Consider the following 14,379-nt stretch of genomic DNA (forward strand, 5'->3'; position numbering starts at 1 on the left):
GACAAGGGGGAGTTTTACATTTGTATGCAGGGGTAATATGCAGAGAAAGACAAAGAAGACTCATGCTTGTCAGTTGATATGTTGCCAATGTAGTTTAGGGGAACATGTTTAGATTTTTTCTTATTAAAGTTATTTAAATTGAAATGTGTAAGGTTTGCTTTCACACAGTCAGCCAACTACTCCACTGTGTGTTTTAGTTTAGTAGTACTACATGAATATAATTAGCTATTATAAAACTAGACAAATTATGCATTAGTAGATATTTGCAGAGGGAGAAAGAGATATGATGTGCTAAATGCCCCCCCTGGGTGGGGTAGAGGAGAGAGAGGGACAGTTCTGCCATCTGTGTGTGACAGACTGAAACTGATACCCCCTCCTCTGGTTACTCACACTCTTCTTATCGCATATCGGTATACACACACACTCACACACATACATCACAACCCCATCACAGCAGGTGGTGACAGAGGAGGTGTGAGCAGCGCTTGGCAGCATCTAACAGGGACAGCCCTCACGTGACTCACACACACAGATACACACACAGTTGATAAGTTGTGCTTGTTACACAGCTACATCTGTGTGTGTGTGTGTGTCCTATAGATTTTTCATACAATCTTCCTACTAGTTAAATCGACAAAGCTCAGTCTGTTTGTGTTACATAAAATCAGCAAAAGAAGGAAAAGTGTGAATTGTAGAAACTACAAAATCTGTGTTCTCAGGCAGTGTGGTGGTTTCTCATGACAAAATCTTCCCAAATATAGACTTGTAATCATAATGAGTGTCCGCTTTGTGACAAAGATCAGTGCAGTCCAAATCTTTTTTGTCAATATCATGTTTCTCTGTTTCTGTCTGTCCTGCAGAATGTGACAAGTTGAGGAAAGATGGTTTCCGGAGCTCTCAGTACTACTCTCAGGGTCCCATCTTTTCTGACCCTGCACAGTCCACCAGCAGCCTGCAGGATGATGAGGATGATGACAATGATAAGAAGGTACACATACGCACAAACACAGCACACAAATACACACACACACACACACACACACACACACACACACACACACACACAACTGTCCAGGTGTAAGTACATACAAGTGCAGTACTTGTGTGCACAGCAGTGCTTTGCAGTCTAGTGCTGATTCAGCAGCATGGCAGCTCACCTCCAGTGATTCAAACAGTGTCAGTCTGCCCTCCAGTGGTCTGAAATGAAACTGCATGTTTTCCTCAGTCTTAAGTTTACTCAAGTTACTTCTTTGTCTCCCTTCTTGACTTTATGTTCTAATTTATTTTTTACAGATAGAATTATCAGCTTTAGGTCTGGAAGACTTTGGAAATCACCCTTGTATAGTCATTGGTTTAGGTCAAAAACAAAAATATTTTTATTGAACCAGTTTTTGCCAGTAAGTTCTTCCTCTCTGGTTGACATTGTGCTAATAGCTAATCAGTAGTAGCTTATTAGGATTAATGGGACATAGAGAACCAGCACTAAGCTAACACTCACATTTTGTTATGACTATCAGCATGCATCATGAAAAAGTAGAGTTGAATTGAATGTTTAACTCACTCTGCAATCATTTTTCAGGCAGAGCTAAATATATAGAAAGAATAAATACTTGGCTTGGCTTTTGTTGTTTTTCCATTATACTTGTTATTCCTTTACACTTGGTGGGGCTGTTGTATGTCTAATGTCTCAGTACTGCAATTTCATAGGAGGGTGATACATTAGAGAGGCAGAAAAAGAAAGAGACAGAGATGAAGAAAAGAGACAGTTATTTATTGCTCTGTCTGACAGACCATTAGTGTGAAGTTAAGTGTAAATGGTTTGACAGCCAGATATACCTCCTCTCCTCTCCTCATTTTTATTTCTCACACACAGTGTGATATGAGGGGTCCTGAAAGGGTCAGAGGGTCTTTCACAGTTATTATTAGGGTCTCCTTTGTCCTCCAGAGGCCCTCGTGGCCAGCCGCTCGTTTCATGCCTGGCCCGACCTTCGACCTTTATAACATGCTGTTGTCTTTCTAAACTGTTGATTCCCATCTCTCGTTATTTGTCTTTCTACTTTCTGCACCCTCAACGTCCTTCTCTTCAACCCGAGCCAATCCCCTCCTCCTCTCTGCCTTCCTTCCCCCTTCCTCTTTTCCGCTGTTTGTCCCCCTTCCCCTCTCTTCCCCGTCACTTCCTGTTGTCTTGAGGCCAGTGAGCCTAACTTTGCCTGACAGCAGCCTCAAAAGGAGAAACAGGGCTCCTGGTTGAGCCACAATGATGCAAAACAACAAGCCATGTTTACAACCAAACTATTGCTGAGATCCTTTCTTTACACCCCCCCCAAGAATCAGAGATTCTGAACAACGTTATTCCAGCAATTTTCAATCCACCAAAATCACATTGAGGATTTCCCACCAGCCGTTTTTTTCAAAGTGGAAAAGCTCAACCTGTTCCACATGCAGCCAGGCAAATATTGGGTGATGCAGTGAAAATGAAAGATTAACAATTCTGCCCCTGGAATTGCTTTATAATCAGAATTAGGATTGTTTGTTCTCTTTTTCATTCCTTGGTTCTATTATCTCTCTCTCCCCTCTTCCCTGTCTCTTCTACTCTTTCACCTTTCCTTTCTTGCTGTCTCTGCTCTCTTTCCATTCCCTTTTCTCTCTCTTTGCTCCAAGTTTTACGTCTTGTTAACCCATTCTTCCTCTTTCTCTAATCTAGTCCACAGCTTCATCAGCAGAGGACAACAAATCTCAGCTCTCCATGAGGCCCCAGACCCCACTGGGAGGGGGTGAAGGAGAGGAGGGGTCCGAGGTTGACGGACAGGTGGTATGGAACAAGGCCGCAGCCCTCCCCACCCCAGAGGAGAAGATGAGGCAGACAGCCAAGGCCGTGCCCACAGACATAGTTGCCATCAATGTCACAGGTATGACCTATTGGCAGCCGCAGTCATCCAACCATTTTGTCCATCTCTCTATCAGTAACGAGTAGCGAGCAATCGCCATCAGTGTTGGTAGTGGAAAACAAATGTCATGGTTCTCTAGTTCCATACTGAATAGCAACATAGAAAGATCAAACTATTTTGAGTTTGATCTGGTCTCATTCATGCCCGATGTCTATTTTGTAATATTAACCCCTCACCACCAATTACACATTTTGTTTTGTTTGTCTTAAAGGAATTTTCTGACATTTTTGTAAATTTGCTTGATTTCTGTTTTACAGAAAGTTAGATGAGAAGATCAATATCAATTTCATGTCTGTGAGTTTAATACAGAGATGGCTCCATCATACTTAGCCTAACTTAAGACAAATTCCGGAAGCAGGAGGAGACAGCTAGCCTCCTCAAAGACGAAGAGTTTACAGCCATGCTAGCAACTCTTAGCAGGTATAATGTTTACAATGTTTACCATCTTAGTTTAGCGTGTAAGCATGCTATTATTTGCTAATTAACACTAAACACAAAGTACATCTGGGGCTGATGGGAATGCCATTAGTTGTGCAGGTAAAAGTATAGGACAAATTAAAATTTTGACCTGATGTTGGCACTAGATGAAAAGCCAGTGGATTACCAAAGTTATTATGATTGTCAAGACATTTCACTAACAGCCAAAAATGTCAAGGGATCACCAAAGTTGATAGGACCACAAATGTATGTACAAAATCTCTTGGCAATCTATCCAATACTTGTTGATATATTTCAGTTGGACCAAAGTGGTGGACCATTGCCTTCCATAGAGCCATATTGCTAGTGTGGCTAATAAATACATTTAAAAAAAAAACCTTACAATAATTTAAAAACTGCCATATTACCATGTCAAATCTTGTGATTTTATTGGTCTTTTTGTCTAATTCTCAGTAAGGCAGCAAAAAAGGGAATGAGCCAAACAAGCAAAATGTCAGTGTCCCTTTAATCAACCCTCTGTGGATAAGTGGATATAGACCAATCGATTACTGTATCCAGTCATCCACAGAGGAAAAAACTGTATGTGTCAGTCATGGATGTCTGCCTCTCCTCCTGCACCTCTGTATATTCTCCACTTCCTTCATGCTTCTTGGAGACTGACCTTCACCTTCCTTTATGCGTGTGTGATTGAGGGTTTGCGTGTGAAAATTGTTTGACAGCTTATCCAAGGGTCAAGGCTTTTCACTGACTTTATGTCAGATCATGGGCACGTCTGACAGAGGACCACTCGTACACAGCAAAACATGTCGATGCATTTCCCTTGTTAGCATGTGACATTTTTCAGTGCTATCTGACACACACAAGCTACACACATACATATAGATGCAACATCTCATTCAGCCAGTTCTGATGATTAATATATTACACTGTAGCTTGTCTTTCATTCATAAGACATAATGATATAGATATCTTGTATGAGGTCTAAAACAGATGAACAACAGCACAAAGACTCCAAAAAATCACAGTTCAGTATCAACATCCAAATTTTGCTGTTGTCAAGGCCAATATAACTGCAATCCTGTCGTCCTTTACACACTAATGAGTGCTTAATGTGTTCCCACTCTGCACAAATCACTGTTGACTTCATCTCCTGTCACTTTAGATTACTGTGAAAGAGAGTAAAACACACACACACTCATACACACACACACACACAGAACCAGAGAGAGATCAGGGACTTTTCTTTCACTTTGATGGGGAATGTGATAGACACTATCTGCCCTCATACCAATTTCTATTTCCCTAACGCCTGCAGGCTGTCACCAGCTAGCCAAATAGAAAGAAGAGCGGTTCCTAGCGAGATATTGCTTTCCTTCAGGGATACTGGACAGAGTGAGAAGGAAATTGAGAAGAATGAAAGACTGTGTGTGTTTGCTTCACTGCATATCTGTCCTGTGCATGTGTGTTTTTGTTATAAGAGCATGCTGTCTACATCTCACATATCTTACATGTATGTTTACAACTCAGTTACTTATATTCAGAGTTGGAAACCATCAGCCAAAAATTAAATGAAAATGAAATTTTTGCCAGAGCCTTTTTGATCAGCCAGTGCTTCGAGCTAATGATTAAGCTTGGCTAGTAAATGAGTGAAAATGGCTGGTAAATTTTGTCAGATTTTAGGCACTTTGGCTGATGGAGGGAAAAAAAGGGTCAGGTCACCCAAATGACAGAAAAACATTTTCTTGCTTTCCTCTAGTGGTATAATGCAATACAGATACTTTTGGTTGTATTTGCCCAAGTTTAGCTATTTGCCTCTGAGTTTTCTTCCTCCACCCCAATAAATGGAAAGTGAATGGAATTTTATTTGTGACACTTGCAGCATTGAACAATTACATGAAAGAATCAACAGCAACTTGTTTTTCTAGAAACATGTCCATGCAGACCGCATTGTACTAGCAGTTTTTAGCAGTGCTGGAACGATAAATTGGCCAGTATATTTAGTAACAGTGCCATTGTTACATAGTTTGACCACCAGGGAGCATACGTTTTTTTCTTTCTGAACTGTAAAATGTCACAATAAAAAAAAAAATAGTCGAAGGGATCCACAACAAGATTGTTTGATTACGTTATGAGTTTATGTTAAGAAAGTTACTATCGGCCAATTTCTCATTTTTGGATGTTTTAAACTCCCAAATATATCGGATTGGCCTCAAAAATCTAGTATCGGTTGGGCTATAATTTTCTGTGGAATTACTTTTTAGTCCCTATGAAAACTGTTCATGGTGTGTTCTGTTGATTATGTAGAGTTACAGAGACACTCTTTCTGTCAAGATGCTGATGTTAAAATTTTAAAATGCAATTTCACAATGCTGTGAGCATCACAAATAGGTTTCCATTCACCTACATTGGCAACAGAAAAGACAAATATCTCAAAATCTGGGCAAATATAACCAAAACTATCTGCATTGCTAGATACCACTAGATGTAGGCGAGAAAAAGTTCTTTTTTTAAAATTTAAAATTGAACTGACCCTTTAGGTTTCTTCCCCTGTTGATGCTGCATGTTCAACTTAAAATTAAAAACACTTTCTGCATGTTGTTGAGTTTGTTCCTTCCAACTAACCGACTGCTGTTTGCCTGTGTGTCCGCCTGCCTTGCTCTCGCCCTCCCGGCTACCAGGGGCAGTGTTTGACCGACAGGCGAGCATCCGGCGCTCCCTCATTAACACTGACACCGTGTCCCGCCGGCCCAAGAAGGTCAAACGCAGAAAGACTATATCAGGGCTGCCTGACAACATCAACCTGGAGCTAGGTATGGATGACTGTGGGGCAATATGTTGCCCTCTACTGTCCACAGACCTGTACCAACACTCTGGACAAGCATCCCTCCTTCTCTCACTACTTCCTATAACCTAACTCTCTATGGCTTTATGCTTTTATCAAGAATAACTGTATACATTGAGTGGAATATTAACTCACCCCACCAGTACTGTAACTCATATTGAGAGGGAGAAAATGACACATGCAAGTCCACAGTGTTGGATCAAGGCCCTGCAGTTGTTCAGTCTTTCCCTGTTTCCATTTTACATACCATGTGTCCTCATTTGCTCTCCTCCACCCTGTTTAACTGTATCCACAGCCAGGAACCAGTTATGAAATCCTTTTCAGTAGTTTTGTGGTTTTAATTTTGCCCTTCCTTTCCTCCTCTAGAAACTTTTGCCCTCATAGAATCTCAATTTAGATTTTGTCTGTTGGAAAATCATGTCACACAGGAGAAGTTAAATGCAGGGTTTGCCATTCAAATACGTATTGTGCCATAATCCTTCGGGGTCAACTTTCTGCAGTCCCTTTTCTGTGAATTGTGTGTGTTAATTGTGTGTCTGTGTCTGTGCCATAATCCTGGGGCCATATTGATAATCTTGCATGTGTGTCTTGTACTCATGTACTGATTATGAGATAATGGGCCCCTGATCATGGACACCTATAAGGCCCCACAACCCTCTTCTTTTGCCCCTGTCATCTATAGACTATATGATCCCCAAACCCTCCAAACAGATGAGGGCTAAATAACAAATATGAAGGTTCAGAGGCTGCTAAGGTACCATTGGTTACTCAGCTGAGCTGGGTGTTAAGCGAACACTAAGCTTACTAAGCTGACACTGTGGTGATGGCACTGCATGGCTGATGTTTATTTACACTGCTGCTGTAGGATGGCAGCAGCGTTTAAGGAGAATGTCATTTCTCTGTCCGATAAGATCACCAAGGCTGATAGGAAAAGAGCTTTAAAGTCTGGTTAGTGCCCAGCTGACGACAGCCTCTGAATGTCATGATTACTGGGCCGAGGTAATTGTCCCAGTGCTTCATCCCTCTCTCTCTTTGCTCTAGAGCTGCCTGCAAAGTAGACCTGCAGCTTAATCTATCGCAGCAGCAGCCAAGCTGTCACTCCAGCTTTTAGCAAAGGAGGAAGAGAGTGTATGTATGGTTTAGAGAGAGCGAGAAGGAGGAGAGAGAGAAGAAAGGACGCACGAGTGTGTATGTTTTGGAATACAAGCATCAACAGGAGAGCCACCACAGATGGGAGACACACTACACATCCTCTCCTGCTTTACAACTCATTCTTCAAATTGTTTGTTTACTAGCTGGTATGTTCGGTGTGTGCGTGTGTGTCGTTGTGATATCTGCATTTCTGTGTGTCCTTGCCTCTATATCTATCTGCATATTCTGTATGTTCTGTCCTGTATGACAATGCATGATCATGTGAACATTGTGTATGTTTACGTCCATGTATGTGTTTGTTTGTTGGCTACCAAATTACCTTACCAGCTGCCTGTCCTGAACCCCAGCAGACTATTTGCTTTTCTATCAGACTGAGTCAGAGCCAGAAAAGGAGAGGAAGCATTGTAGGGAGTCTCTCTGTCTTCCCTCATATCCTTTCCTCCTTAATGAAGAAGACCAGAAGTTATCAACGCATGAGACAGGGTTACAGCAAATCTAATTAATTAGCTTCCCCCTGACCACAGTTTATGTGACAGTCCAGCCAAAGGAGCAAGAGGCACTGTGGCTCAAGACGTTATAGAGAGGAAAGGGTAGTGGAGCAAGAAGAGAAAACAAGAGATATTTTTGATCAATCATATGTTTATCTTATTTTCTTTTTTCCTTTGACAACAGCAAAAGGACACGGTGGAGAGCTCCGGCCGCATTCCATGTTCATCCCGGGACAGTACTCCACCTTGGGCAGAGTTGGGAGTGTCAACTCAACGCTCCGACGTTCACAGACCAGAGACTCCAGCTGCCAGACAGAAGCAGTGAAGATTGTACCCCCGTCCATGAGAAGAATTCGGGCTCAGAGAGGACAGGGAATTGCTGCTCAAATGGCCGGCATTTCTGCTTCCTCCTCAACAGGAAGTATATCCATCTCGAGTAGTGACAGCTCTGGGATCTTGATGCTGCCACATCAGTTTAACAGAGATCCTTCCCGTTTTCACAGTCTGCCCCGACAGGGCGCCAGGGTGTCCCTCAGTGCTGACCCCATCTACAGTAGCACCCCCATCAAGTCAGAGGAGCAAACTACACCTCAGAGGCAGATTGGAAAGCTGCAGGTTGACGATACAGTGGTGCACATGAGAAATGCCCCCAGGACAGGCACTCTGCCCAGGCCCAAGTCTCAGGAGGTGAGGGGGACACAGGCCAGTGATTGGGGTGGTGGTCCAGCATGTGTGGTCTCTCCACATGCTTCCTATTCCACCTCACTCATCCCCAATGCCACCCTATCTAGCTCCTCTGAGGTCATTGCCCTCAACACCTCTGGTCAGCTCTCCCACTCCCCAGCCTCAGCTTACCCCACAACTCGGCCGCTCAGTCTGGCCCGCTCCACCAACACTGACCCCCAGATCTCCAGTCCAACAGCCTTTAGCCACAGCTCCACCTGCCCAACCTTGGCCACTTCTACCCCCACTCATACACCACAGGATGGTGGTCTGGTAGTGGCAGCACCTGCTAGCGAGTCAGGGCACTCAGACAGCAGTGTACACAGCCACAGCACCTTGGCCCCCACGCCGCCTTCATGTCTGCCAGAGGAGCAGTGGATCTACGACACACCAGAAAACGTGGTGATTCCACACCGCACCCTGACCTCCAGCTGCTCCACTCCTATAAACCAGCTGTATAGCAGCCTGGACCTCTCCTCCAGGACCACTACTGACTCCAGCTCCCTCTATTCCCAAGACAATGATGGATACTACACCTCCATGCACATGGATTCAGGCCTGCGTTCTCGTAGCCATGGCAGTGGGCAAGGTGCAGCAGCTGGACGGGCCACCAGGCACAGCATGTACGAGTGCCGTGAGATGGCCAATGAGGAAGACTCTGGAAGCTTGTACAGTGATCGCTCTTTGTCACGCAGCATCTCCCTCCGCAAGGCCAAGAAGCCTCCGCTGCCCCCAGCTCGTACAGACTCTCTTAGACGCAAGCCTGGTGCGAAAAAGCCCCTTGGAGGTGTTAGCGCCATCAGCGGCATTAACGAGCCAAATGGAGCCATGCTCAATGAGACTCTAATTGCCAGCTTGCAGCAGAGCCTACAGATGGGACTGAGAGGAAGGAAAGAAAAAGGGGCTTCACCGTCTTCACCCTCTCACAGCCCAAGCAGCGACTATGAGGATCCTTGGATGCTAAGGCCACGCAGTCAGAGTAGCATCAGTGCAGGTAGCTCTGCAGCATCACTAGTAACTAACGCCAACTGTGGCGGTGTGTCTAATGTATACTCGCTATGCCATGTGACACCTGCTCATAGTGAGACCAGCAGCTTGCGCTCGGACTATGCTGATTCCTGGGGCTACTACGTGGACTATCCTCGTAACCATGGAGACCAGAGGGCACAGACCCCTCCGTCTCACGCCATAGATAACATGTCGGCTGGGGCTCGCCCAGGAGAATTACAGAATGGAGGGGAGATTCATAACAACAGCCAGGCCCCTAGAGCTCCAGGCCAGGAGGGAGGGGTGGCAGTGAAGCCCAAAACGTCCACCTCCTCACCGGACAGGTTGCACAGACTGACCTCCCCATCTAGCGGCTATTCTAGCCAGTCCAACACGCCCACAGCTGGAACCCCAGTGCCCTCGTTCGTCAGGTCTATGTCTCCCTCGGGCAGCCGGCCCAGGCCCAAAGTGCCTGAGAGGAAGTCATCTCTCCTCTCCTCTGTATCCATGTCCTCCTCTTCCACCTCCCTTTCCTCTAACACTTCAGACTCACTTAAAAGCTCTGGACCTCCTCCTCCACCACCTCCACCCCTGCCCCTCTCCTCCTCTTCAGCTCCCAACACCCCTCTCAGCCCACCTCCACCCTTCCCTCCCCCTTTACCGCCAAGTTCCAGTGCAGGCACTTCTCCGCCAGCTCCCCCGTTACCAACCACTCCACAGGATCCAGCTCTGAGTCAACCCCCTGCTTGCTCCACCTCCCCAGAATTCCCTCCTCCTCCATCCCCTGAAATGCTAATCCACCCCAGTTCATCCTTCAATGGGAGCTTCAGTCCTCCCCCTCCACCTCCCCCTCCTGTCCCCTCCATGGGGCCACCTCCACCTCCTCCACTGCCTGCTTTTGTCTCACTTTCCTCCTCCCCATCTTTTGTGAAGGCAGTGAAGGATGCCCCTAAACCAGCTCTTTCCAACAGCCCTTCAAAGTCATCTAAGCCCCTGATCACCCCGTTTGCACTGCAGAGTGTTCAGCTCCGCTCTGTTAAACGGCCAGAGAATGAGATTAACTGCAAATCAGACCACACCAAAGCTCAGGAAACAGGGATGGACCTCCTTCAGGGTCTAAAGCTCCAGACCCTGGAGAAGTCTCACTTCCTGGAGCATCCCACTGTGTTACCCCTGTCAAACTGCTCCGAAGAAGAAAATTCACGTAACTCCTCACCATCACCTGTGTCAAAGCTCTTAGAAGAGTTGTCTTTAGACTGCAGTATCATCGATTACACACCAGATACTGCTGTCATAAATGGAAAAGCTAATGATCAGAGTTACTTTCTCTTAAACGGAAAAGAAAAAGTTGAAGGGGAGGAATCATTGCCCAGTCCCCCACAGAGCTCCCAAAGCTCTCCTGCCAAACAGAAGCCCCCAGCAGTCTCCAAGAAACCTAAATTCTCTTTTCTCCCGCCATTTAGCCCCCAACTACTCAATGAACAGGTTCCATCTCAGCACGAGGATAAAACCAGCCTGTCACAAACAGAAGACCAAGTAGATGCGCTGCTAAGACAAATAAAGGAAGAGGAGAAAGAGAGTAAAAGTGAGCAACAGGAGGAAGAGGAAACTTCAGAGAGCTCTGAGCCTCTCGCAGAGAGCAGAGACACATCCATAGTAACCCAGGACGAGTCCTATATCTCTGCTTCTGCCAGCCAGCAGGCAAGCCTTGACCATGGATTGTGTACCAATGGAGAGGCTCATGAAGAGGGAGAGGAGGAGGAGGGAGATGGAACAAGTAGCACGACTGGATCCATCAGCTCTAAGGAGGACGACACTGGTGAGTCTGACTGAAATTTATTGTAAGGCGGTTTTCATGTTTTTTCCCCCACTGAATCAAATTTAGAAATATACAGAATTTGCTAAGAGAGAACACTAGTTTTAGATGGTTTCAGTCAAAACCTTCATTTACTTATTAGTTAAGGCCATTACCATAATCCTATATGGTTAGTAGTGATGCTGCTGCCTGCTAGCTGTGTGGCCAGCTCCTCAGGCAGCTGTGAAATTCATTTTGCCCTCCGAAGCAAAGGATCCAAACTTGAAACCACAAGCTTTTAAAGGTATGAAAACTGTGAAAAGAGCAGAGGAGAAACGGCTTATCACTGGGACAGCACTGCTGCAGCCTCCTGAATTCATCCTCTCTTACTCTCTCTTCTGCTCATCCTTCTATATTTCATATGCAGAGATCTCTTGTGGTTACTGTCCCTTCGTTTTTCCCGCATTGCTTTTTCTCTGCCCCCCAAACCACACACCTCAGCCTCCACTGTCTACTCGACTCCCATCCACCATCCATCCTTATTTCCAAATATCCATTTTTGCCTCTCTGCTTTTTCCTCTTCTTTAATGTTAATCTCTCATCCTCAGTCAGCCCCTCTCTCATTCTGTCTTGCTCCCTATCTATCCCTTCTTCTCTCTCCGAGGTAAGGGAGGGGGGCAAGTGTCCCAGGGGAGATGCTTTTCGTGTTTGGAGGGAGAGGGGGGAGGGGCTGCATCGTATCAGAGGGGAGGGGAGCAGATCTGCTAAGGGGATGAAGGGGAGGATGGGGAGAGCGTAAAGTGAGACTGCCTGCAGCGGCTCAGGCAGTCGAAGCGCAGACTGGAGTGCGGAGGTTGAGAGGAGGAGGAGGAGAATGAGGCTAAACTAGAGAAGAAAAAAGGAGAGGAAATCTAGAGACAAAAAGAGAATGTAAGAAGACAGTCCGGCACCTCCTCCGTACCACTTCAGATTTTATAGGCAGCCAGGTTAATGCGACGGGATGGTGGATTCCTGAGTGTGTGCATGTGTATGTTGTATGGAGTAGACCTGAAGTATGTGTGTTTACTCTTCTTTAACTGTGTGTATGTAACTTGTATGTTTCTCTGTCTCAGGTGACGTGTTCGACTCCAGTACGGCTGAATCGTCTCCGGCCCCGTCAGCCAACGGGGCCTCCGAGGAGAACATGGTGACCCCGACTCCCTCACGGGCCAGAACCACTGAGGACCTCTTTGCCGCCATTCACAGGTACCATGATGCATTTCTCTCTTTTACGCCTCTTGTCACTCCTTCATCTGCTATTACTCCAACTTCTTTGCTCCTCACCTGCTTCAACTCTTGATATATAATTTATTACACTGAGCTAGGGAGCTTTTTCCTCTAGTGCTCTAGTCATTCCGTTTATTTTTCTCTCTATCTTCCCCCTCTTTCTCTGTCAGCATCTCATTCCCTCTTTCTCACCCCCTCATAAACCACAGCGTATCACCCTGAACTCCAAGCTCCTTCAACCCATAATTTCTCATCTTTCTTTCTTCATCCCCCTGCTCTCATCATCCTCTCCTTCTCCTCCTCTTCCTCTTCCTGCCCTCCACCTCTCAGTCATAACTTTACCCAGCACTGTCCCATCTGCAAGCCTACACATCTGTCAAATAGTTGGTCTCTGGAGTCTCCCAGACAGAGTGGCTTTTTCTGTTCCTGGTCAGTGAAGGGACTGATTCAGGGCGCAAAATGAGTCGAATGTCTATCGAGGCATCTGTGATAGTGTAGTCATATTATCGTTGCTCATTCTTAGCAGGAGAAAAAAGGCGGTTGCTTCATCCATTATTTAACTACTTGACACCTTCTGGTCCTAATCTAGGTTAGAGGCCACCGGAGAGATTTCTCTCTCTCCAGCTCTGCGGTCTCTGACATATATTGCATACGTGCTCCCGTGCTTCAAGGGGAACATACATAAATTTCTCATGCAGCCCACCAGTTTGTGTTTCACGTTCACGTGCAGTGGCAGTCGGAGTTCTTGAGCATCACAGGATTTCATTTCACAGGATTTATTTCTGCTGGCGACAGATTGTCGATGTATTTATGGTGCACACGTCACGTGTGCAAGTGCGATTTATTGTGCAGTTTAATTAGACGTGAAGATTGTGTAAGCATGTTTGCGTAAATCTGTTTGTTTACCACTTGCTTTAATGCTCTCCTCCTCCATTGCACCTCCTTAGTATAGAACATTTAGAATCATTTTATAGATTTTTGATAAGTGGGAATAGTGGGAAGTGATGACGGACTCCTGGCAGTGCTGTCAAAATGAGAGAAATCAACAACTGCGAAGGAAAAGCAAATTAACTCAACTCACATAATCACATGCACAAATTATTTTTGTTTATTTGGCTCTTAATATCATATCTGTCATCAAATTAAAATCCATTTGAGAAATTTTAAGTTGGGTACATTGCTTTGAAATATCCAGAGATGGATATCAAGTAACATTTTTCAATTAAAAAAATGTATATATGTTCTACTTTGTAATGCAATCCTACAAATTCATATACTTTGTTTTTGATAGTGACTTTCTTGCACCAGTGCTGTTTACCCAACTGTTCCTTCTTCACCTCTCTGACACATTTCCTCTCCCCTTTTCACCTGTCCAATACCTTTGCTTTTCACTCTCATTTCACTTCCACATTCTCTGTCTTCTCCCTCTCGCTCTCTCTGGGCAAACAGAGTGTGATGAAAACCTTGAATGAAATGCCTTCACAGCTGCAGCAGGAAATACAACTTGTCTGGAGGGAGATCCTCCAAACCAAATGTAATACAGCCAAGAGAAAGAAATCGATCAAGTACTCAAGTTGTGTCTTATATTGCAGCCTTGTTTACCTCTATAACTGAGATTGGTGTCACTGCCTTTCCAGTGTGGCCATATGTTTGTCAAATTAACAAACTGTCAGTTCAGTATGGAGCTATCGTGGTTGATTGAATTCAGGTGTGTGAGTGTATGCACGTGTGAATGTGTGT

General features: G+C 45.1%; 1 protein-coding gene across 10 annotated transcripts in view; it reads left to right on the top strand.

Annotated features, from left to right (window-relative positions):
- nhsl1b (NHS-like 1b) overlaps nt 1-14,379 on the top strand; it is a 109,722-nt gene that overhangs the window by 91,482 nt on the left and 3,861 nt on the right. For 8 of the 10 annotated variants that reach the window (XM_044168596.1, XM_044168601.1, XM_044168604.1 and 5 more), the window contains exons 3-7: nt 861-988; nt 2,705-2,909; nt 6,065-6,196; nt 8,053-11,397; nt 12,486-12,618. In XM_044168596.1, coding sequence (XP_044024531.1) covers nt 861-988; nt 2,705-2,909; nt 6,065-6,196; nt 8,053-11,397; nt 12,486-12,618 — 3,943 coding nt within the window. The remainder of the gene's footprint in view (nt 1-860; nt 989-2,704; nt 2,910-6,064; nt 6,197-8,052; nt 11,398-12,485; nt 12,619-14,379) is intronic. The other 2 variants (XM_044168600.1, XM_044168606.1) reach the window with 1 other exon arrangement.

The sequence above is a fragment of the Siniperca chuatsi genome, linkage group LG16, assembly GCF_020085105.1.
Source record: "Siniperca chuatsi isolate FFG_IHB_CAS linkage group LG16, ASM2008510v1, whole genome shotgun sequence".
In the NCBI taxonomy this organism is placed as follows: Eukaryota; Metazoa; Chordata; class Actinopteri; order Centrarchiformes; family Sinipercidae; genus Siniperca; species Siniperca chuatsi.